The following is a 25,071-nucleotide window of genomic DNA, read 5'->3' on the forward strand; positions in this document are numbered from 1 at the left end:
TTGAACCCAAGCCCTTTGCCTCCAAACAGAGTGCTTTTTCCACCCTTCCTGTAGAGCATGATCTGGCCTGTCATCGGCTCCACCACTGGGAGAAGAAATCACAGAGGCAGGAACTTCTTCCCCATCGGCCTCCAGGCCTTCCTGAGCGTGGTGGATTTCAGAGCCATCGGTCCCTGGGGAGCCGCCACTCCGAAGCCCTCCCGTCTGCCATGGAAGGGGAGCGGCCCATAGGGAAACAAAAGAAAAGGCGTCAGGGCCCGGGCAGCTGTTTCCAGAAATGCCTGATGGGGGCCATTCAGGCAAGATGTGATTTCCTTGGGAGGAAGATCATATTTCTTTAGGGGTTTTAAGAGCAGAAAGTTCCCACTAGGGGGCTAACAGGGATGGAGAAGGAGTCCCCGGCTCACACCGCCTGGAGAGATAACCTCTTCTCCTTGCTGCAGAGGGCTGGCAGCTCCATGGAAGGCTCCAGCTGCCCCACCCCCAGGCCTGCATTCTGCTGGGCTCCAGGAACCACTCAGTGAGCCTGAGCACGAGACAGGAACGGGGGCTGCTGAGATCACCTTGGAATTTACCAGCTCTGGGACCTAGAGTGAATCACAGCCTTCTCTGAGCCTCAATTTCCTCGTGCATCAGATGAAGGGATTAGACACAGCCAATGTCTAAAGCTCCAGTTCTATAGTCCTAGGAGGACCCCAGGGCGGCACAGGAAGGAAAACAGAGGCTATCCTCCACGAGGATGGAGACGGGCTTATGGTGGGCCCACTGAGCACAACCTCAGGAGTCAGGCAGAGAGCCCGGCTGCCAGCCACATCTCTGATGTGAGCTTTGGCCAAGTCATTTCCCTTCTCTGGACCTCAGTTTCCTCATATGTAAAATAATAAGGGCATCAGACCAAATAGCCTCTGGATCTATGACCCTGGTAGTCTCCCTGGGCCTCAGTTTCCTCCTACGTCAAATAAGGGGATTGGACTGAAAGGCCTCCGAGATCCTTTTCAGCTCTACATCTATGGTCCCAAGTCACTTTACTTCCCAGGGCCTCAGTTTCCTCACCTGTAGAATGAGAGGGCTGAGACTCGGTGAGTTCTAGACTCTGAGGTCCCTTCCAGCTTGGTAGCCATGATTGTGTGGTGCTGAGGCTGATGCTGGAAAGGGTAGCTTTGTTCCTGCTTCAGCCTTTTTCCAATGCTTCCTTCACTCCATCAAGGAGGGCAATCAGAGTTATTTAGGGGGTGGGGGGACAGATGACGGGCCTTTCCCTTTACCCCATCTCCACCTTGGAAAGATGGTGACACCAGCCAGCAGCCTGGCCGGCTCCTGACAAAGAAGGGAGCCCCTTCCCCTTGGGCCTGGCCAGCTCCTGACAAAGCAGGGTGCCCCTTCCCCAACAGCCTGCCTACCCTCTCATCTCCCCTCTCTTTGTTTCTGCAGATGAAGATGATGCCAACCGGCTTGGGGAGAAGGTGATTCTCCGGGAGCAAGTGAAGGAGCTGTTCAATGAAAAATATGGTCAGTGGCAGGCCAGGCCCTCTGGGGCTGGGGCGTGGGCAGAGTCAGTGGCAGGGGGTGTTGCCAGGCCCACAGTGCTGGCCCTCTCAGGGACAGCCTCTGTTCAGAGGCTGAGCTGTTAACAGCCTCCCTCTTCCCTGACGGAGGCCCCGCCGCCACCCTTTGCCCAGCTCCCTCGGAGAGTTGGTACTGATGCTGCCAGGCCCAAACCTCACTCACCCACTCCCCTTTTTCATTTTAAGCATTTCTTAAAACAGGTGGTGAGTGAGTGGCGGCAGCCTTGGGGGTGGGGGCGGGGTAGGGGCTGGCTTCCAGGCGCCGGCTCCCGGCCTGCCTGCTGCTGGGATTCATGTCGCTTTGCAGAAGCCACAAGGTCACAGCTGCTCCCCGGCTGCTTCACATTTTCAAAGGGCCGGGCCTTTCAATGGTTTTCTGGTGGGGGAGGGGAGGAACAGGGCACCAGAGCCTCCCTATCCTGGACCGGACACATTTCCTCCATCTGCTGATCTGAGGAGGGCAGGGCGGGGCAGGGCATAGTTGGGTACCCCCTCCCATCCCCCCTATTTCCACTGCTCCCTCCCCTCCCCCCAGCTCTAGACCTTCATCAGAGAACACAAAACTTGACTTATCACTAGATCAATGCCTACATTCATCGTCAGGCAGAACTGTCTGTCTCCCCTCGCCCACGAAGTATATTTATAAGAAGTCAAATGAAAAAGGGCCCCTCCTTGCCCACCCTGCTTGTATCCTGTGCAGCTGCTGACTTCATCCCAGCCTGGGAGGTCCCACCTCTGACTCCACATGGGGGGCCTCAGTTTCCTCATCTGTAAAATGAGGGGGTTGACCTACATGACCTGTGAGCACCCCTCCAGCTCTAGATTCATGGTGCCCTGGTCCTCACTTTACACAGTCAAGGCAGCATCCCTACTACGTGCGAGGCACTGGGGATACAGACCGAAATGAAAGAGCCCCTCCCCTCAGGAAGCTTAGATTCTTTTAGGGGAGACGGCAAGGACATGGATAAGAACCAAGCATACACAAAGCCAGGTACGAGGTAGCGGGGGTGGGGAGACCCTGGTAGGTAGGAGGACCAGGAAGGGCCCTGCAAGATAAGTTTTGGAAGATACTAGGGATTCCTTGAGGCAGAGATGAGGAGGGCTTGCCCCCCAGGCCTAGAGCATGACCTGTACAAAGGCCTGGCGATAGGAAATGGAATGTCCTGTTTGAGGAATAATGAGAAGGACCTTGGCTGGACAGGAGAGATTGTAGAAGGGAGTGATGTACCCAAAAAGGCAGGAAGGGTAGGTTGAGGCCCATTGTAAAGGGCTTTAAATGTCAAGCGGAGGCAGTTGTGGAGAAAGGCGTGGCGTGGGTCCTAGGTTTAGGGTTTACCAGACCTGCCCGTTGTGGACATCACCTCGGCAGCCGTGCAGATGACAGATCAGAGCAGAAAGAAGCTGGAAGAAGGGGGACCAGGGAGGAAGCCATTGCCAGGGCCTCAGGAAGAGGGGAGGAGGGCCTGAGCTGGGAGGAGAGAGCCTTGGTTACTAATGGATGTGGCAGCTGAAGAAAACTGCGCGTTCCAGCTCCAGTGGCAGGGCTAGGAGTGAGGGGAGCTAAGAATCTTGTGGTTATTTTTCAGTTGTTTCAGTCCTGTCCGACTCTCTGTGACCCCGTTTAGGGTTTTCTTGGCAGAGATCCTGGACTGGCTTGCCATTTCCTTCTCCAGCTCATTTGACAGATGAGGAAACTGAGGCAAACAGGGTAAAGTGACTTGCCCAGAGTCACACAGCTAGGAAGTGTCTGAGGCCAACTTTGAACTCAGGTTTTCCTGACTCCGGGCCCAGCACTCTGTGCACTATGGCGCCCCCTAGCTGCCCAGGGTAAGGTTAGCCCACCCCTGTTTCATCCAGGCATCTGCTGCTTCATCCTTGGCCTGCTGAGGACCATTCTTTAGATGTGTGGGGTGTCAGGGATAAGCTAGCAGCATTTCTGAGCAAGAGGGTAAATAAACTCAGAAGCTTCGGGCCTAAATTAGGCAGATGGGCAGGATAAAGCAGCCTGAAGAATCCCAGGCATCCCTGTAACATCCTTGGAACCTGAGGAACACACGGGCAGCAAAGCCTCCCAGAAGCTTAAAAGTTTTCCAGAGGAATCTGAAGGCAGAATGATTGGGAAATGTAGGTTCAGAGGGTTAATTAATACTAATTGGCATGACTATAATGAAGAAAGATTTGCAATGTTCTGTCCCCGTGTGTTTGGCTCCACCAAACAGCCTGAGAAGCTCCTGATTTGGTCCAGACCAGTGATGTGACCCGGGTGAGGAGCTCCCAGTGTGGAAACTACCTCCATCAACACAGCTCCACATGTGTCTGTGACTCAGAGTCTCAGAGGGGTTTGTCTAGGGCGGGGGTGGGGAACGTGCAGCCTCGAGGCCACATGCGTCCTTGAGGCCACGCATTCTACCTCTGGTAGAGGCTCTTAGAGGCTCAGTGACTCTTTTTTGGCCACACAGCTGGTAGTTGTCCATGGCTGGCCTCAATCCAGGTCTCCCCAGCCCCTGAGCAAGTCTTCTCCTCACTACAAGGAGAACTGCTATTTGTCACACACCACTTACCCACAATCCCACAGCTCATCGGTGTCAGAGGTGCCGATCAAGCCTGAGTTTCTGCCGCTTCCAAGACCAGCAGACTTCTCACTTTGCCACACTGCCCTAAGGAAAATACCACGGAAATCACGAGCAGACAAGTTCTGACAGTACCCTTTCTCAGTCTGTATTTCCTAGGCCGATTTCTCAATCTGGGCCAAGCTCTGGTTCAGCCGCTTACTAGCTGAGGCAAGTCCCCTAATTTCTCAGAGCCTCAGTTTCCCCATGTATCCCATGGGAATGATTCCTGCCCTGCCTCTCCCGTGGGGATTAGTCTAATTAGATAATGTTTTCAAAGCACAACTACAGAGAAACAAAGAAGCACAGGTTTTTATTATTGTTACTCTCAATTATAGTATCAGATACATTTACACCCATAAACCTCATTAGGCCATGAAGATCATTGCTCTAAAGCTGAAAGGGATCGCGAAGCCCATCCAGCCCTACCCCCTCATTTTGCAAATGAGGAAACTGAGGCCAAGGAAGGTTGTCTAAGGTTTTATCAGAGGGAGATCTGAACCTGGGTCCTCCAACTGCAGAGACAGGGTTCTCTCCGCTGTGACACACTGCTAATTACTGAATATATGGAGTCCTTTGGACAGAAGCTGGCTAAAGTATACTTTGGCCTACCAAACCCTTTTTTCCCAAATTAGTCATGTTAAAAACATGGATGGGAAGTGGGATGGGAGAGGAGAGGAGAGGGTTACATTTCTTAAGAAATCAGACTTAGGGGGCAGCTAGGTGGCGCAGTGGATAGAGCACCAGCCCTGAAGTCAGGAGTACCCGAGTTCAAATACAGCCTCAGACCAAACACTTGACACTTACTAGCTGTGTGACCCTGGGCAAGTCACTTAACCCCAATTGCCTAAAAAAAAAAAAAAGAAATCAGACTTAGCAAGTACCATCAGGTCCTATAGAAACCACATTCACCCACAACCCCTTGGTAGGTGCTAATTACAGAATATTCTTCTCCCTGCATTAAAGCTGGCCTCCTGGGACTCAGTAACCCTTTGACAGGCAGTTGCCATATTCAATTCAATTCTATTCAGCTGGCATTTATTGAGTGTTTCCTATATGCCAAGCGCTAGGAATGCCTATACAGTGGGGGAAAGGGGGAGCTCACATTCTGCCCAATGTTCTTAAAAATAGGAGAGACCAAGCAATAAAATATGAACCACAGATTCGTGCCTATCAGAAAGGGAGGTTTGGCTTTCCTTGATTTGACTAGTCAGAGGCCAAGCTGCCAGATCAATGAGTAGCTATAAGGACTGCGTCTCATGTGTGGGAGCAGAGCCCCACGAAGATGTGCCCACCTATGGGACATAACCCTCACCATCCTTCCCCTTCTCCCCACTACGGCTCCCTACCACTTCCCATTCTTGTCCCGACCCATTCAAGTCACAAATGGGCTAAAGGGAACTAAATATTCCCGAGAATGCGTCAAGGGCTGAGGCCCCAGTGTAGAAACAGCCATAGGGAATGAGGTCACCCTAAGAGGAAGTAGGGCCAAGTGCTACACAAGTAGTCTGCCCTCATTCCAGACGTCTCTGTCTCTCCGCTTACAGTGGCCAACAGTTTTGGGTTTTCGGTGGCCACATCACGGTGTCACATTCCTAGCTGATATTTAGCTCTCAACCCACTAAATCTCCCGGCCGTTTTCACATTAACTATTAGTTAGCTGTTCCCACCCCTCTTGTGCCTTTCCAATTGATTTTTTAACCCCATATGGGACTTTACATTTATTCCTGTTGAATGTCATATTATTGGATCTCTTCCATTCCCAGCCAGATGCGCTCCTCTGGATATCTCTGTCATGCCCCTTTGCCTGGCACCTACTCTTCTCCCCCACCCAACCCTGTTTTTCATATTCCTTATATGCCTGCTTCCACATTAGAATGGAAGCTCCTGGAGGCAAGAACTTTCCTTCTTTCCATTTCTCTTTGTACTTCTGCTGTTCAGCACCTTGTGGGCTATAGGAAGTACTTAGCAGATGCTCTGTGGACTGCATTTGGCTAATTATTCATAGCCCTTAGGACTGTGGATTTACAGCCAGAAGGGAGGCTGGGAGGCATCTAGCCAAGCGCTCTCGTTTTAAGAAAGAGGAACTTTCCCTACCTCCGAGGGCTGCCGAGCTGGGGGCTGACTGGCCCAGCCTGGCAAGATCCTCTCAGATCTGGGCTGGGTCATCCAGGGTCGGAGCTCTCTCCTTCCCAGCTCGGTGTCAGCTATAGATTGTAGAAGCAGAACACCAATTTTTTTGTTGTTTTTGAAAAATATCCAGTAGCATAAGACCAAGGAGATCTGTGAGTCACCCCGATGGAGTACCCTCCCCCTCCAGGATCACATCAATCACTCGTGAATACCCTCAGGTCTGGGCATTCTAGGGCAGCTTGGTACTGGGCCAGGAGTCAGGAAGACCTGAGTTCAAAACCAGCCTCAGTTATTAGCTTTTTGACCCTGGGCAGATTGTTTAATCCTGTTTGCCTCAGTTTCCTTATTTGTAAAATGAGCTGGAGAAGGTAATTGACAAACCACTCCAGTATCTCCGCCAAGAAAACTCCAAATGGGGTTAGAAGAGGCAGTCATCACTGAATCACTTGAACAACAACTGGTCATTTGACTAATTCTGAATATACCTTACGGTGCTATTTGCCCGCCTACCTCTCCAGCTAGATCATATAGACAGCAAGAAAGACTTTTTCAAATGCTTTGCTAAAAGCTAGCTAAATCATGCCTGTATACTTTTCCTGATCTGCCAGTTTAGCAATCCTGCCCCCAAAAAGGAAATGAAATTACCCTGAAATAATCTATTATTTTTTAAAGTTTGATTGATGGCTTTTGCTTTTATATTTGTCATTTCTAGATATAACCTCTTCTCTCCACCCCTCCCCACCTCACCTTGAATCCTACCTTGTAACAAAGAAAAAGTGCCCTGACTAATAGAGTATGCAACATTCTACACCTGTAGTCTCCCTCTCTTACAAGAGATGGGGAGTCTTTTTCATCACCTATTCTCAAACACCACGATTGGCCGTTATATCAGAATTCTGCTTTGCTCAGGATTCTTTCCATCTTCATTATTGTAATTACTGTGGATTTTGTCCTCCTGGTTTTTCCACTCACTTCATTCTATCAGTTCCTACTTGGCCGTGACCTATTTTTGATGACCCCACCATGTGGATTCTGCATGATCACTGCTTCCTTTTCAAAATGTTCACTAGCCATCCCTTTAACAATACAGCCTCGGATCTTTCCGGGAATGGAAGTCAAGCTCATTGACACATAGTTTCCAAGCATCACCCTTTTTGTCAACATCTGTACCTATCTAGTCCTATAAAACATCTCCTGGATTCTGATTTTTCAGAGATCTCTGGCAGAGGCTTAGCAGTTACTTTGTATATTTCTTTCAGCACCTGGATGTTTAGTTTATGCTGGTCTAGTGGCTTTGACTCATAGAGAACAGTTCAGGGGCAGAGACCCCAGACACAGAAGCACCAAACTATCTCTCCCTGAGATATTCTCCTACGAGTTGTAGGTATTGGTAGAGGAAAAGCAGGATGTAGTGGAGAGAGTACAGGAAGACCTACAGATACTTACTATGTGACCCTAGAAACATTATTTAGCTTCTCTAGGCCTCAGTTTATTTATCCGTAAAATGAAGGGGCTAGCTGGATGGCCTCTGAGCCCCCCTCTAGTTTGAGATCTATAATCCTCTCATTTCATTTCCCTGAGCCTCAGTTTCCTCATCTGTAAAATGAGAGAGTTGGGCTACATGGCCTCTGATGCGCCTTCCAGCTCAACATCTAGGGTTCTTTGATCCTGTGGGAGTTCCCCCATACAAATGGAATCCCAAGCCCATGCCAAAAAAACCCACACCAAACAAATGTGGGCTATTATTACTGAGTCACTTAAACTGTCTGAACCTCCATTGTCTCATCTGTAAAGGTGGGATAATGACACTTACAAGGACCTGCCTCACCAGGAGGTCATGAGAATCCAGTGAGATAAAGGTTGTGAGGCACTTTGCAAATGAACCTTAACTACGATGGTGATGATAATTATAATGTAATTGCTTCGTAGAGATCTTCTCTTTAGAGTGGCATCTGAGCCATGATCTGTCCCTAAACCCTCAATTTACAGATGAGGTGAAGTATAAGAAGGAGCAGTCAGGATTTGAACCCGTGACTTTTGGCCCTGAATCCAGTGGCCCTGCCAGTCGGTCTTAGTGGTCTTGGATCAGTGCCAGATACCCACTGTGCTCTGCTTGCAGTTGGGAGAGGGAGCAGCAGGGGAGGATGGGAGAGGAGTTCTCCCCAGCCTGCCATCTTGGCAGTTTCCAATTTAAATCCTTGGGAGCTAAGCGGCACAGTGGATCAGGTGCTAAACAGCGGAGTCAGGAAGATCTGAGTTCAAATCTTGCAGCAGATACTTAGTAGCTGTGTGACCTCAAGCAGTTCGCTTAACCCCTCTGTGCCTCGGTTTCCCCATCTGTTAAATGAGGTTTAAAATAGCATCTAAGGGTTGTTGTAAGACTCAAATGACATAATACAAACCTTAAAGCCCTATATTATTTCTATAGCTCTTTAAAGATAGGGACTGGACCTGTGATTTCAGTAGTAGAAGGAACTCCCTCTTCCCAGTGCAGGTTAGCACCTTCTCTGCAATTTATAATCTGAAAGAGCTGCCCAAAGCACTGAGCAGTTTAGTGCCTTACTCAGGATCAAACAGCCGATGTGTGTCAAAGGCAAGCCTTGAACGCATTTGACTGATTTTTCTCACCAAGTAGCTACTAACACTTTAATATTTCTGTACTGAGAAAAGCACCCTCCAAGTTTGGTGTCCTGGAGTAAAGCCCCAGTTGCTCTACCCTAGTTATAGGCGCCCTGAGATTGGGAGGGGAAAGGATACAAATTAACCACACAGGTAACTGACTTCTCCTAGTTCACAGTTTGACCCATGGCCAGTCCTCACCCCAATCCTTTCCTAATCATCTGCAGGCCCCCTTTTAAACAGGTAGCCTAGAGTCCCGAGGAGGCAGCAGTGTCAAAAGGTGACATCATAGAATCCTTGGAGCCAAAATGGCTCCTTGACATTGAATAATATGGACCAGAAGAGATCACAGGGATCACCTGGGCCAATTCCCTAATTTTTCAGATGATGAAACCGAGACCTAGAGATGGAAAGTGGTTTTTTTCCCAAGATCACATGGCAAATTAATGACTAAGAGTGAGGCTGGAACCCGGGTCTCCTCCATGTCCCCGATTTATCGCAGAATCATAGGTTACCCAGTCCAACATCTCCTCCTGCCAACAAGGAAACTAGGCCCACAGCCAAGATGTGACTGCCCCTCTTAAGCCTTAATCTGAACTCTCAGCTTCATTCCTAGCTGCACCCTAACACTAAATAAAACCTCAGCTTGGTAGGTGTAAAACACACTGGATGCGGGAGACGGATGCTGGGGAAAATTGTGGCGATGTAAAAAAAAAAAATACTTCAATAAGACCTTATCCAGACACACACACACACACACACACACTGAATATGGAGTCAGAAGACCAGGGGTCAGATCCCATTTCCTGCCTTATTTACTCTTTCCAACTCCCTGGGCCTCAGTTCTCTCATCTGAAGAATGGGACAATTGGACTGAATCTTCTCCAAGTGGAAATTGTTCTGAGATTCAATTCTGGAGTTTAGGACTAAATTGAATGATGTCTTTTAAAAAATATCGTCCTTTTCTTTACTTTGTTGTAAGAGATTGCTTGTGGGGGGAGAGAGAGGGGCACGGGTGTCACTGCCTTGCTCAACAACCTTCTACAACACCCTAAGTCCCATAACACCATGGTTGCTTCTGTGCTTGAGAGACTGTGCCAGGCACTTGAGATGCAAAGATGAAAAATTTTGAGGCCCATTCCTCAGGGAGCTTGCCTTCCACAGAGGGCAGCAGAAGTGGGGAGGTAGAGAGAGAGAGAGAGAGGAAATGTTCACAGATAAGGGAGGGAGGGATAGAGAGAAAGGAAAAAACTGGACAAAGTAGCCTTGGAAAACTTGAGAAGCAACAATCCATTAATAATTGAGGGAATCTGGGCAGGCTTCCTGAAGGAGGTGGTCCCTGAACCTTAACGGAAGCTGTCATCTTAAGAGGTAGAAGTGAGGAAGAGTCTGTGCTCTAGGAACAGGGAATATGTCTGCAAAAGCTGGGAGGCTAGAGACAGCACATTGATTTCAGAGAGTATCTATCTAATGGGTTAGTTGGCCTAGGATGTGAAATGTCTGATGGGGGTCTTCTTTGAACCAGATTATAGAAAACCTTAAATGCCATACTAGTTGATATTTTCTCCTAGAGATTTTTTTTTTAGGATGGGGCTATTTTTAAAGGCAACACCTTTCCCGAAATAAACACTAGAAGGCATTTCCTCCTGTGGAGAAGGCTTGGGATCCCCGTCTTTGGGACTCCTTTGTCAGGAGGCTCGTGGGCCTTCATTTCAGGAGACTAGATCCAGGCCTCTTGAGCCGCTTCATGCTTTGCTGGTAAAAGCAGGAGGGGAGGAGGGGTGAAATGAGATGTGGGAGAGAAGGGGAATGTGCCTGTATTCTGCCTGGAAACTCAAGCCGTCTGCGGCTCTCCCCAGTCATTACTCCACCCCCACACCTGAACCCCAGCCAAATCTGGGGATCCAAGGCTGTGCAATTAGTGCACTTGAGGTGCCACTGGCAAATCCTTGCCAGGCAGAGAAGACCTAGCTAGACGGTGGTTCATGTGAAAAAGGCCCTGAGGGTCTTAGAGGACGCCTTGCTCCCAGTGAGTCACCAGTGGGACCTAGCTGCCCAAAATGCGAATGACATCAGAGCCTGGAGTGAGGCTGGAAGCAAACCTTGGAAGACCTTCAGTGCCTAGCTCAGGAGTCTGCATTTCTGTAGGGAGAAGTGAATTGTGGGGGAAGGGGAGAACAAAAAGGCCTGGCAGACCTGGCCAGTGGGAGGATGCTTTTGGTACTGTGTGAAAGGGAGATGGGCAGAAGGACAGACGGAAGGCAGGAAGGTCAGTGATGAAGGTTATCCTCATTTCCAGCAATTAGCAAACACAGTAAGTTCCTACTGTGTGCCGCAGTCATAATTTCAGTCCGTCAGCAAGCACTTAGGAAGTGCCTACTGTGTGCCAGGCCCTGTACTAGGTGTTGGGGAAGCAGACCTCCTCTCAACAGGCTTCTATTCTCACAGGGCAGAAAATATGCACAGATATTAATATGTCCAGAATAAATTCATGCAGAAGAAATCCTCCAGCGACTCTGTGATCTCATCAGTTCAGAATGGTCCCAGCCAGGCGGATCACAATCCATGCGGCCCAGAGGCTACAGCACCAGGCCTGATGGCAGGAAGATCTGAGATCAGATCTGGCACCAGATACTTCCTAGTTGTGTGGCCCTGGGCAAGTCACTTAACTTAATGTCCCGGATTCCTCAGCTGTAGAAAATAAAACCAAAAACAGGGATATCAATAACGCCTGCCTCCCAAGGTCTTGGTGAGAATCAGTGAAGTACTTGTAAAGCGCTTTGCAAACCTTAAAAAAAAAAAAAGCATCGTTTTCAACGCTAGCTGTTATTATAACGTCATACAAAATAATCCTGATTTTAAGAATACTTTGAAGAATCAAGCCGCGCCAACTCAGCACTCCTTTTAATCCATATGTAGCTAGTTTTTCATGTAAGCTTAATGAAGTTGTGGTTGCCTGCTGACAAAGGCAAAGAAAATAGAGATAGCAGGATAAAAATGTTCTTTCAAAGTAAAATTAAAATATCTGCTTGTAAGTCATTGTATTTAAAGTAGATGTGGACAGAAAGGAGAATTAAATTGAGTTATTTTTATTAAATTAACATTATTCTTAAGTAATCAAATATTTCATTTTAATTATTGTCATTAAAGTTATCAGATTAAATTCTTTTATTAAAATGTATTTTTACTCCATTTTAATTATTTTTTTTAAATGGTGCCAGTTGACTTGCCTGGTCCTTCTGGCATTGATACGAGGTCATTAGCAGGAGGAGGACATGAGCCACTATAGGCTGGGCCTGTGATTTCACTGATGCTGGCAACTCCCAGATGAGGGAACTTTCTCTGCCAAGGCAGCTCCACCCCTTTTCTGCAGTTCAGTCTTAGAGAGTGGCCTTAGACTCTGGGAGATGCCCAGGGTCACACCCTCAGTAGATCAGAATACTCAAAACCAGGACTTACCAGAAGCAATTGAAGGAAGCAGGATTATTCATTTTTATTGTTGTTGTTGTTGTTTTTTAATTTTATTAATTTATTTTGATTTATCAACAATCACTTCCATATGCTTTTGAGTTGAAAATTTTTCTCCCCCCACCCTCCCCAAGACCGAGCACGATCTGATATAGGCTTTACATTTACATACCCATTAAACATATTTTCACATTAGTGAAGTTGTAAGTAAAAATTAAAAGCAATAGAAGGAACCATCAGAAAGATGAAACAAAACTCAACAGAAGGTAAAAGTAAGTGATAGCGATTCAACTTCCATAGTTCTTTCTTTGGATGAGGACAGCATTTTCCATCCCGAGGCCTCTGGAGATGTCTTAGATCCTTGTAATGCTGAGAAGGGTCCAGTTTAACAATATTAGTCATTGCATAATGTGGCTGTTAATTGTGTACAAAGTCCTCTTGGTTCTGCACGCTTCACTCAGCATCAGACCATATAAGTCTTTCCAGGTTTTTTCTGAAGTCTGCCTGCTCATCATTTCTTATAGCACAATAGTATTCCATTACATTCATATACCACAACTTGCTCAGCCTTTCCCCAATTGATGGGCATCCTCTCAATTTCCAATTCTTTGCCACCACAAAAAGAGCTGCTATGAATATTTTTGTACATGTGGGTCCTTTTCCCATTTGTTTGATCTCTTTGGGATATAGCCCTAGAAGTGCTGTTGCTGGATCAAAGGGTATGCACATTTTTGTAGCCCTTTGGGCATAGTTCCAAATTGTTCTCCAAAATGGTTGGATCATTTCACAACTCCACCAGCAATGTATTAGTGTTCCAATTTTCCCACATCTTCTCCAGCATTTATCATTTTCCTGTTTTGTCATGTTGGCCAATCTGATAGTTGTGATGTGGCACCTTAGAGTTGTTTTGATGAAGCAGGATTATTTATGTCAGAGAAGACAAGGTTTAGCAGAGGGGATGCGAGTTCTGGCTCTGGGTGTTTGAAGGACTTCAAGATTTGTTCTGCGTGGCCCCAGAGTGAAGAAAGGGTAGCAGCAGTTACAGAGAAGGCCCTAAGTGGGATGGGAGGCCTTTGGAGATACCCAAGTCCCCTCACTGAAGGTCTGTCTACAAACAGGGTTGTTATGAGGATGTATACATGAAGCACTTTGCCAGCCTTAAAGCACTCTATAAATAGGTATTGATCATATTATTAATATTTAGCTATTATTATTATTATTATTCAGACAGAGGCTAGATAGTCCCCTTTCTGTGGTGTCCAATCCAGAGAGCTTTTATTTCAATGCTCTGAACCACTATCCTTCCCACACCGGCCAAACACAGGTTCGGTAAGACTGGGCTCTCTCCATTGAATGGTTTTTAATTCATGAATTCCCGCTGTGTCTTTGAAGGGAAGTGCCCCATCCCAGGAGTTCTTTATCTGGAGTCTGGGAACTTGTTTTCTTAATATGTTGGCAATTAGTATTTCAATAGAATTGGTTTCCTTTGCAATCCAATCTGTTTTACTTTCATGATTCTGAAAAGGAAGGGGTCAGACTTCCACCCTATTGGATCAATCCTACCGGGAAGCACCTGGTTAAGGTGCATACAGGAGGAGAAAGCCTGGATGAAATCTGTATTAATGAAGGGAATACTCACATCCATGAGTCAGATCAGGAATCCATTGAAATGTTGAATCCTGGGAAGAATGAGGAAGGATCATGGGGACCTCCTTTGGTACTTTCTGAACTCCCCAGAGGAAAAATTACTGGTTATCCTTTGTTCGTAGACTCATGGAGCTCAAACAGGAAGGGACCTCAAGAGGCCGACCCCCTCATTTTAGAGAGGAGGAGACTGAGGCCAAGGGCAGTTAGTAGTGCACACAATGGTCAGCGTCAGAATTTGAAGCCCTCCTCACCATACTTCCTCCACTGTTTCTTTCTTCTTCCTCTCCTCCAGCCTCTTCCCATCATCGTCATCAGACTCTACACCTGTTTGGTGCTTTTAGCTCCATCCTTTCATTTGAGTCTTACAACAACCTTGGGAGGTGGGCAGGCCAGGCGAGGCGTCCCCATTATGCAGATGAGGAAATGAAGGCCCAGAGAGGTTAGCGGCTAGCCCAGAGGTACACAAGCTTTAAGTGGCAGAGCCAAAACTCAGACCTAGCTCTTCTGACTCTATGTGTAGAGGATTCTAAATCTCTGGGTTAGAAGAAAGATAGGCAGAGAGGTGCTAGCTCTGAGCAAAATCAGTTTGGCAGGGACAGTTTGTCTATAGTTCCCCTCCTCCTCCTGCGGGAATCTACTTGGGTGCCCATCCACATTCTCCCTCCAAAATTAATTGACTAGCAAAAAAGGAAACAGTAAACACATTCACACTGAAATTTAAACAAAAAGACAAAATAGATTGCCCTTCCCAGAGATATTTGTAAATAATTGAGGAAGGTATTCAGTCGCCTCTGCTTCATGACCCCATTTGAGGTTTTCATGGCAGAGATACTGGAGTGGTTTGACATTTCCATCTCCAGCTCATTTGACAGATGAGAAAACTGAGGCAAACAGGGTGAAACGGCTTGCCCAGAGTCACACAGCTAGTGTCTGAGGCCAGATCTGAACTCAGGTCTTCTTAACTCCAGGCCATTGCTCTATCCATTGCACCACCTAGCTGCCCTGGAAGTAGATGACCTTAAGCCAAAGGAATGAATCTCTAATGATAAAATTTCAGGGAATAACAGAGTCCGTGAAAGAATTATTAGGTGAGATAGATGAAATAGGACTGTCCCAAAAATAGCACCACATGGAAGCTGCTTACAGGCAAGTCCAGTGCTGATTGTGGGGCATTATCAAGAACTTATAGAGGTTCTATTCTACCTTTTTTGGAAACTGCATATAGGCTTAATCTGTCTATCTCTCAGGTGAGTGGATGCTATGCGTTTTCTTCCTGCCGTGTCAAGTAGGACATCCTTGTCTCCAGTAATACCCCACACCACCCAGAACACAGCAGAGAGCCAAAAAGTAGGCCATAAGGCCCTCTGACCGACCAAAGCAGATGTCATTATGGGTGAGGACTCAATTCCTCACTCATGACCAGTTAGCTTTTACTTTATACAAAGTGCTAACAAGCATGCTTCTATGGCTTCCAAACCCACAGTAGATTAGAAGAAGGAAGTGGAAACTACTAAAGGTACTTACACTGAGACCAGAAAAAAGCATGAGTGAGCAGATAGTAGAGGGAAGAACACTCATCTGGGGGTTAAAGGACCTAGGTCTCGATGCTGCTTTTGCTACCTTTGTGGCATATGGCAAAGTCACTTTTCTCTGTGCCCGGGGTTAGACTAGATGATGGAAGGCCGCTTCCTGTTACCCCCATAAGCTGGGAAGAAATAGAGGAGTCATCAGAGCAAACACAAGGACTCAAAGTCCTCAGAAATCCAAGGCCACTAAGTGGCCTGGTGTCAAGGCTGGGCCTAGGGTCACACAGCCAATGTGTGTCTGAGGTCACATTTGAACTCAGGTCCTCCTGACTCCAGGCTCAGCGCTCTATCCACCGTGTCACCTAATGCCTGGTGTCTAGGCCAGGCCTGGGGTTACACAGCCAGTGTGTGTCAGAGATAGGACTTGGGATGAGCTTTCAGGTTTCCAAGGCCAGCTCTCCATCCAGTTGATTCTACTTGCTGCCCCTTGCATGAAATCATTCAAATGCCACAGATCTCACACGTTTTCATTCAGTGTCTACTGTGTGCAGAGCTGTAAGAGCTAGAGGAGATACCAAGGTAAATAAGGCAGCTTCTGTCTTCCTGAAGCTTATCCCCTAGCAGAGGGGATATGGCACACAAACAAATAGAATGTGTGTGAGCACCTGGCACAATGGTCAGTAAGGCCATAGAGAGGCTCTCTCCACTTTAAGGATAGAATGAGCCCAGAGGGCATCACTGTACAATCCTTCAGTGGACATTTGTAAAGCACCTACTCTGTGCAGAGTGCTATGCTAGGGCATGAATAATTTAGACAAAAATGATCCCTGCCTTCGAGGAAGGGGGCTTAGTCTGAAAGGAAAATCAATCAATCGGTCAGCACTTGTTAAGCACGTACTATGTGCTAGGCACTGAGTATACAAAGAATTGAATGAAACAGGAAGCATACACTCTCATGGAAGACCCAGTGAGGATATATATAAATATATACAGAAAAAAATACACAGAGAATAAACCTGAGAAGCAAAAGGTAGTTGGTGAGGGGTAAGCAGCTCAGTGGCGCAGTGGAGAGAGCGCCTGGCCTGGAGTCGGGTGGACCTGAATTCAAAACCAGTCTCAGACACTTACTAGCTGTGTGACCCCGGACAAGTCACTTCACCTTGTTTGCCTTAGTTTCATCATCTGTGAATTGAGCTGGAGAAGGAAATAGCAAACCACTGCAGTATCTCTGCCAAGGAAACCTCAGATGGGGTCACGGAGAGGAAGACACAACTGAAAAATGACTGAAATACAACAAGGTGGAGAGGGGGGTGGCCCCAGCAGCTGGGATCGGAGAAGGCTTCTTGTGTTGATACCCGAGCTGTGTCTTGAAGAAAGAGGGGGATTCTACGAAATGGAGGTGAGGAAGGAGTGCATTCCAGGTAGAGGGGACAGTCATTGCAAGGGAGGGAGATAAAAGATCGAGTGTCTTGGGCCAGGAACAGAAAGAAGACTAGCTTGACTAGATTACAGAGTTCCAGAGGGGAAGTAATAGCCAATGAGTCTAGCAAGACAGGTGGGTCCAGAATGGGGAGGGCATTAAAAGCGAGCAGAAGTTTATCTTTTATCCTAGAGGCGATAGAGAGTCACTGGTGAATACTGAGTAGGGAAATGATACGGTCAGGTCTGTGCCTTAAGGAACAGTCCTTTTGGTGATTCCATGGAGGATGGATGAGAGAAGGGAGAGACAAAGGAGAGGCAGAGCATTGGGGAAGGACTGAGACGCTAGCACAGATAGAGATACTCAGCACTGGGGGATAAGTGCATAGTAGAGTGTCACAAAATTGAGGGCATAGGTCGTTATAGGTGGGGCGCGAATGACCCCAGAAGGCTTCCTGGAACTGGAATTGTGGGAGTTATACTTTAAAGGAAGGATATAAATGTAGCATGAAGAAAGGGAGGCCATTTCAGATACGGAGATCCGTAAGACCAAAGATATGAAAGCATGGACTTTGTATAGGGAATAGGCAAGAGTCTGGTAGGTGTAATGACACAAGACAAGGTTGCAGAGATAGGAGGGTGCCAGATTGTGAAAGACTTAAATACCAGGGAAGAGAGTCTGGGAAGGCAATAGGGAGTCACTAAAGATTTCTAAGCGAGGAGTGAGGTCCGTGCATAAGGGAAATACTTGACTCTTCCATAAAGAGTGATTTTAGAGGCAGCTAGGTGGCGCAGCAGATAGAACACTGGCCTTGGAGTCAGAAGGATCTGAGTTCAAATACGGTGTCAGGCCAGACACCTGTCACTTACTAGCTGTGTGACCCTGGGCAAGTCACTTAACTCCAATTGCCTAAAAATAAAAAAAATAAAAAATTTAAAAAAGAGTGATTTAGAGGGGCCAGAGAGTAGAGGTGAGAAATCTAGGGGGGAGGCTGTTGCTGTAGGCTAAGGCACTAGTTATCAAACTCAAGTAGAAATAGATCGCTGCTGATACCTATTAACTTAGAAAACCACAAATTAGCATTATCTCTGTTGTATTTTTATCTCTTTTTTAATTTCCCAGTTACATTTTAATGTGGTTCTGGTGATGAGTTGGATACCTGAGCTAAGGAATTGGAAATGAGGCCAGATCTAGAGTGTTAGTTAGCAGGGGAAACAGAGAAGAGGGGACCAAAGTGAGAAGTGTTACAGCCCTGATACTAGCAGGACCTGGCAACTGAGAGAAATAGTAGGTGTGAGAGGTGAGGGGGAGGAAAAGCCAATTATAACCCCAAGGTGCTAAACAGGGAGATGGGGTGAATGATGATGCCACAGGCAAAAACAGGGAAGTCAGAAGGAAGAGCAGGATTGGGGGCAGAGATGAAAAACTCTGCTTTGCAGATGTTGACTTGCCATCATGGGACACCAAGTAGAAGCTTCCTGCATGCAGTTGGAGATCTGGGTCTGGAAGCCAGGGCTATTACTTATCATTTCATCAGAAATAGTTAAAGCATGGGGTTTTTTTTCCTTTTTCTTTTAAAATCTTTGTTACAAGAGATGAGTCACTGAAGAGAGAGAGGTCAGGGAGATATTTAGAAATAAAGGTAATGTGAAAATATAAATAAGATTTTTTCTTAATGTTTACTAAGACACACAATTCACTAAGGTAGGGAAATGTGGGCATATTATAGAACTGCCATCCAACATTTTAAAAGTGAAAAAAAAAAAGTTCTTGAGCCTGAAGGATTAGGTCAGGGGTGGAGAACCTGCAGCCTCCAGGCCTGGATTAGGTCTTCCCAAGGACTCCCTTCCCAAGGAAGGGTTTTGGCTAGCAAAGGTTTCATACATGCATCTGGAGCTGGAGAAGGCATGGTCAAGTAAGCAGAAGAATCAGAAGACAACAGTGTCATAAAAACCCAGAGAAGAGGGGTATCAAATTCGAAGGAGGATAAACTGTGGTGCTTAATAAATGCCTTTGGATTGATTGGTTTCACCGGCACAGTGCTTCTGAGGCCGTGTGACCAGTATGGAGGTGCTACATTGGAAGATCTGCCCTTACCAGCAGGCATAGCGTAACCTTGCCCCTTGCCCCTACAGGTGAGGCTCTGGGCCTAAATCGCCCTGTACTGGTCCCTTACAAGCTGATCCGGGACAACCCCGATGCGGTGGAGGTCACGGGCCTGCCAGACGACATCCCCTTTAGGAACCCCAACACATATGACATCCACAGGCTAGAGAAGATCCTGAAGGCTCGGGAGCACGTGCGGATGGTCATCCTCAGTCAGCTACAGTGAGTAGCCCTGGCCCCCATCCCCGGAGGATCCCAGAAGAGGGGCAGAGCCAAGGGGGAAAGGGGCTCTGGGATCTGCATGTATTTTACAAGTGACTTATTTGCATGTCATGTGAGTAAGCTGACTGTAGTTCCCTAGGTAAAATGTAATATGATTCTCTTATCAGTTTTCACTTATCTCTCCCTCCTGGAATATCTCTGGGCTGGGCCTCGATCTCTCCTTTGTAACTTCCTTCTCTCTCCCTTAAATCATCTTCCTGATGCGTGATATGGGCTCCCCCTACCCCCTTCAATTAGAATGGGCCAAGTCCTGCCTATCCTGATGTCTCCCCGAGACCCTCTGGCAAAGTGCTTTTCTTGTTGTTTTTACCCAGACTGAGATTTCTTTGCTTCAGGGGAACTTCGGTGGGAGAAAACTCCCTCTACCTATGCAGATGGGCACCTGCTCTGAAATTAGAGTGAATTAAATGATCCTTTCCATTTCTTAACTACTCTGCCTTAGGACTGGAGAAGCAATGGAGTACAATGGGAAAAATGTGGACCTCTTGAGTCAGGGGATCTAGGGCCTTTTCCCAGGCCCTCTTCTTTATCAAATCACCAAGTATTTATTAAGCACCTACTGTGTGCCAGGCACTCTGCTAGGCACAATGCAAAGAGCAGAGCAATCCCCACTCACAAGGTACTTATATCCTAGTGGGGAAGATGTCAAATATGAATCGACTACAGACACACAGAATAAACTACATGCAGGGGAGTTGGGGGGGGAGGGGAATTGAGAAAAGCCGTATGCACCTAACCATCTCTAAACTGAATCTTAGAGGAGCAGAGGAACTCTATGAGACAGAGGTAAAGAAGGGGGGGTCCCCCAGGCCCGGGCCACAGGATAGGAGATGGCCGGTCTCCAGTGACGAACAGTGGGAAGGCCATTAGGCTGGGAGAGAGAGGAATGTTCAATGAGGCCTGAACAGTAGTTTGGGCTCAGGTTATGAGGGGCTTTGAAAGGTAAACAGAAATTAATATTATGTCCAAGAGGCCCAAGCAGGGCGTCCTTGGGGTTGAGTGAGGAGAGTCACATGGTCTTATCTGCCCTTAAGGAAAATTACCTTGGCCAGAGTGTATCAGCTAGACTGGAGACAGACAGGAAGGCCAATTAAGAGGATGTTGCAATAAATCTAGGTGAAAGGTGATGAGGACCTGAGTAAACGGGATGTGAAGCTCGAGACAGGGCCCCTGATCTGAAGAGTGAGGGGAGGAAGAGTGGAGGGTCAAGACCAGTGCCCACACCTGAAGGGTGGTGGTCCCTTTGACAGAAATGAGGAAGTTTGGGAAAGGGGAGGGTTTAGGGGAAAAGATAACAAATTCAGTTTTAGCCATGTTAAGTGTAAGAGGTCTCCAGAAGATCTAGTTTGAAATGTTCAGCATACAAATTGGTGATCCCGGACTAAAACTTGGAGGGGAGACTGGGGCAAGCCGGCCCTTGGGAATTTGTGATAGAGTTGTTAATTGTGTGGATGGAAAAAGGAAGAGAATAGTGGCATGAGAAAGAGAAGCAGAAAGATTTCCATGTGGCTGTTGATGGAAGCTGTTCAGGTCTATGTTTCCGGATGATTTAAGAATGCAGAGCCCCAGTAATCTCTGGGTAATTTGTCTGGTCCCAGGTACCAGAGAAGGTTGGGTTCGGCCCTAGTGTGAGCCCGAATTTTTAGAAGTTTGGAGGAGATTGAGAAGTAAGGCAGGTAGGCCCAACATGGTACTTGATGGGTGAGTTGCTAATCTCAGAGAATCTGGGAACAGTAATGACAAGTCTTTACAGATGTTCAGTGTCTTCTGGGCACAGTCCTGAGAACACAAGTAGGCTCCACGTGGGAAAAGAATGTGCCGAGGAGGGCAGAAATGGAGCCGGGGTGTAAGGTGGGGGCTGTCACCTGGAAAGAGGCAGGGCTGGTCCATAAACTTTTCAAAAAATATATTTTGGTAAGTGTGTTTCAGTATAATTGGTTTCTTTTTTAAAATCCTGTGTACTTTTATGTATTTAAAAAACATGATTCTACAAAGAGGTCCATAAGCTTCATCAGACAGCCAAAAGGAGCCATGACCCAACAGAGCTAAGGACCTCAGGTGTTGTGGGGTCCACATCACCCAGGGGCTACAAACAATTTTTCAACTTGCACTCATCCCTTCAACTTCTTCAGAGTCTATCCAGAGCTTGAGAGAAACAAGGGCTTCTGCTTAACCAGGTTTTTAGGTTAAATGGGAACCCCTTTTAACTGTTAAAAATGTATCTATTTTTTAGCCAGAGCCCAATAGTCTCCAGTGACTACACATGCATCTTTATTTAATGAAGGTACTATAAGGTTTCAAGGGTCATCATTTTCGACTTAATTTAGTAAACACATTAAGAATGTCTACTGTGTATCAGGCTCTCGAGGCCTGGCTGGTGCAGGGGGATGGGATACATATTTTAAGAAAATAGCTCCTCCTGGAGCTGACAATTCTGCAGGGGGAAGAAGATGCTAGCACAAATAACTACAATTCAAAAGAAAACATAACCTTTGTAGAAAAAGACCCTAGATTTAGAGGTGGTGAAGACTTCAAAAGCTGTCTTGTCCAGCCTCCACAGGTAAGGGATCTGAGGCCTGGGTGGGACTGATTTGTCCAAGGTGAGGCAGGCACTGAGGAGATAGAAGGTCCAGAGGACTGAGAGACATCCCTTTTAGCCTGGAGGATCTGGGAAGAGTCTGGAGCAGGCAGCGCTTCAGCTGGACCTTGAAGGATGGGGAGATGGCAAGGAATGGGGAGAATGTCTCTCTCCCCTTTGGGACAGGAGGGACAGGGGTGAAGCTCTGAGTCTTGTTATTCAAGGTTGGTGCTAGAAGATGTTCATTATCACATCACACTTTTCATGACACGCATCTTCTTGTGTATAATGTGCATGTTGGCAAGTCTATGAGGAACTTGCTGTGCTCAGGTTATCACCCTCAAAAGAGGGGAAAAGGAAAAGAAGAGAGAGCATCCAGGTAGGGGAGGATCTTTTTAAAGTGAAGGACGATGTGTTTCCATAACAACTGCAACTTCTGAAAAGTGATTTCCCATGTTCTGCTCATAGCCACCCTACGAAGTGAGTTAACAGATTTAGAAAAATTCAGGGAAGGTGGATTTTTAAACTTCTGTAAATGTGTTTTCTTTCCTTCTTCCCTCCACACCCTCAGGTCGGATTATGAGCCTCAGCCACCTGTCACATGGCTCCAAAGGGTAATTGGTATCCAGGGTTGACCTTAGATAAAAGTCACACCCTGAGTAAAATTTATATTTTTCCACTCTGAAGTTTCCATCACCAAAATAGAGTTGAATTTGCTAGGCAAGACCCCAGAGCCTTGCTAGTTCTTTAGACATATTATGCTTGCTAAAGCACACCAAGTGAACGTTGGTGCTCCTTCGGGTAGCCCAGGCCACGTGGGCCAGCTTACCCTAAAGATAAAGGAGAGGTATTACAGTAGTCACTTTCTGGTATCACTAGCCCTAAAACCCAGACTTTTGAGGGGCCAGTTCCCATTAGCAGCTCTAGCCCTGGCAATATGGCTAACTCAGATCAGCATCATTGCAACCTCATGCCACCCGCAGGTTCACACAGGCCAGTAGAACCCCATTAGGGGTCCATATTCTCCCTGGGACACAGAAAGGAAGACCTCAATCACCTGGGCCAGTGCCTAAAGCACAGAAACTCATGAAGTGAATGTAGAATTAGGCCATTCTTTGTATACTCTAGGACGATAGATGTCACAATATAATAACTCTTTGGCAAACCTGGAAAGGAACCACTCATCACAGCACATCCTCCTATTCTAGCTTATAGAGAAGTTCTGTTGCTTCTGGGTGGGTCAGAAGCTATCTGCAGCTGTGAGGTGTGGTTCTGTGTTTGAATGCTTGAGGCCTAGGATTTCAGTGAGCTATCTATCAGCTGTCACTTCTAAAAGTTCTGGGGTATTAACAAGAGTTCTAAGAAACCTGAATATATGAGCCAACCAGCATTGCTTTGTTTTTCTATTTTAAAAGAAAAATTTTTTAAAAACCTCTTTATTAAAATAGCGGTAAGATTTAGTTAAGTGCATTCTACGTGAGGTGGATAAATACAGATAACTAGTTACAAAATTTAAAAGAAATAGAACATCTAGGCACAATATGGTGCCCTGTTGACTCTGAATTCTTCCTATTAATTTTGCCCCAGATACAACTTGTTTTCCAGTAATTCTCTCAAGAAATGTTGGCTGTACTTTTAATCTTATTCAGATGTGCCTTTGCCCCTCGCCCTAAAAGAATCAGGCTCCTGTTTGTATACAGGCCCCAGAAAACCCTTAAAAGGTTCCTTATCTACTTCCCTTATCTCCCTTTGAAAGTACCTTACTCAGATGCCTTCCAGTTCCCTCCATTATCTATTCCCATTGTCTCTTCAATCTCTCAGACCTCCCAAAACATTTGTAAACTATCTTTCTGTCTGGATGGCCTGGCTCCACAGTACAAGTTCTGGCTTGACTGCACGTTTTTAATTGCTTCTTTGACATTATGTCAAATAAACTGAGAAATATAGAGATGTATACTATCTCCTTTGTTCTATGGTAGAGTCTCAAGTCTGAGATTGTGAGCCGAGTAACTGAGTGATGGACAGCTAGTGGGAGGGGGAATTTACCCATTAGGACTGTTTAACCTGGCTTTCTGCTTCTGTGTCTTTGTCTCCCCTCATCAGAGCATACTGGTGGAGGGACACCCAAATCTCGAGATTTGAAATAATAATAATGATAATAAATTAACTTTCCGTTTCTCCTTGGAAAAAAAAAAAAAAGAAATGTTGGCTTTAGCTCAGAGCTTCCAGACATTAAAAACCAGCCTCCAGTCAGCCTCCACAAGCTACTTTCAGCTCTGGCTGCTGATACTGTGGAAAGAGAATTGGGCTTGGAATCAAGAAGAACTTGAATTTGAATCCTGTCTCTGAACCTTACTAGCTCTTTGACCAAGGACAAGAAACTGAATTTCAGTTTCCTTATCAGTAAAAGGAGTAAAATCAGTTAAAAAAAAAATCTCTAGTACCTCCCACACCAGGTTGTGGGAGGATAGAAGGAGATACTAACTGTAAAGTGCCATAAAATTGTCAACTATTATTAAAAGTTAATCGTTTCCTGCATTTTATCAGTAAGGAAACTATTTCACAAGTAAAGAAACTGAGGCTGAAAGAGATTCAGTGACATGCCCACAGTCATGTGGCTAGTAAGAATTTGAACTTAGAACATCCTGACTCCAAGTCCAGGAACTCCATGCTCTAGGCCACTTACCTCTCTCTTCTCTAGGGTAAGGAATACCCAACCCTCCTCTGCCCCCCCCTTCTCTGATTAGGTCTTGAACCCAGCCTCTCCTAGAATTGCTTGTTTACCTGAAAGCTCCAGCTCCCAAGCTTGTGGTTCCTTTCTTCTCTCTCTCTTCTCACATCTCCAAAGCACTTAAAGGAAAAAGAAAAAGGAGGGGTTTTTTTTCCCCTTTGTCTGGAAAAAGTGTACTTTCATTCCTGTAGCATCTGTGGCTATTGCTGCAACTACGTGCTTCCTCTGCCTTTTTTGCCTTCCCCCTCCTCTCTCATGAGAACTTCATTTACCTCAAAAGGGATTTCTTTAGCCAAATTTTCTGATCCATAAACTGGCTTATTATCCACATCCTACTTCGCCCTCTTTTTAAAATTTAATTTTAAATGTTATATCCTGCTTTGTACC

At 46.4% G+C, this 25,071-nt stretch overlaps 1 protein-coding gene across 4 annotated transcripts in view; it reads left to right on the forward strand.

The window, feature by feature from the left end:
* GTF2IRD1 (GTF2I repeat domain containing 1) overlaps window positions 1-25,071 on the forward strand; it is a 229,666-nt gene that overhangs the window by 199,530 nt on the left and 5,065 nt on the right. For all 4 annotated transcript variants that reach the window (XM_078154720.1, XM_021005739.2, XM_078154721.1 and 1 more), the window contains exons 23-24: window positions 1,432-1,509; window positions 19,123-19,315. In XM_078154720.1, the coding sequence (XP_078010846.1) occupies window positions 1,432-1,509; window positions 19,123-19,315 (271 nt within the window). The remainder of the gene's footprint in view (window positions 1-1,431; window positions 1,510-19,122; window positions 19,316-25,071) is intronic.

The sequence above is a fragment of the Phascolarctos cinereus genome, unplaced genomic scaffold (assembly GCF_003287225.1).
Source record: "Phascolarctos cinereus isolate Bilbo 61053 unplaced genomic scaffold, phaCin_HiC Scaffold_5;HRSCAF=322, whole genome shotgun sequence".
NCBI lineage: Eukaryota > Metazoa > Chordata > Mammalia > Diprotodontia > Phascolarctidae > Phascolarctos > Phascolarctos cinereus.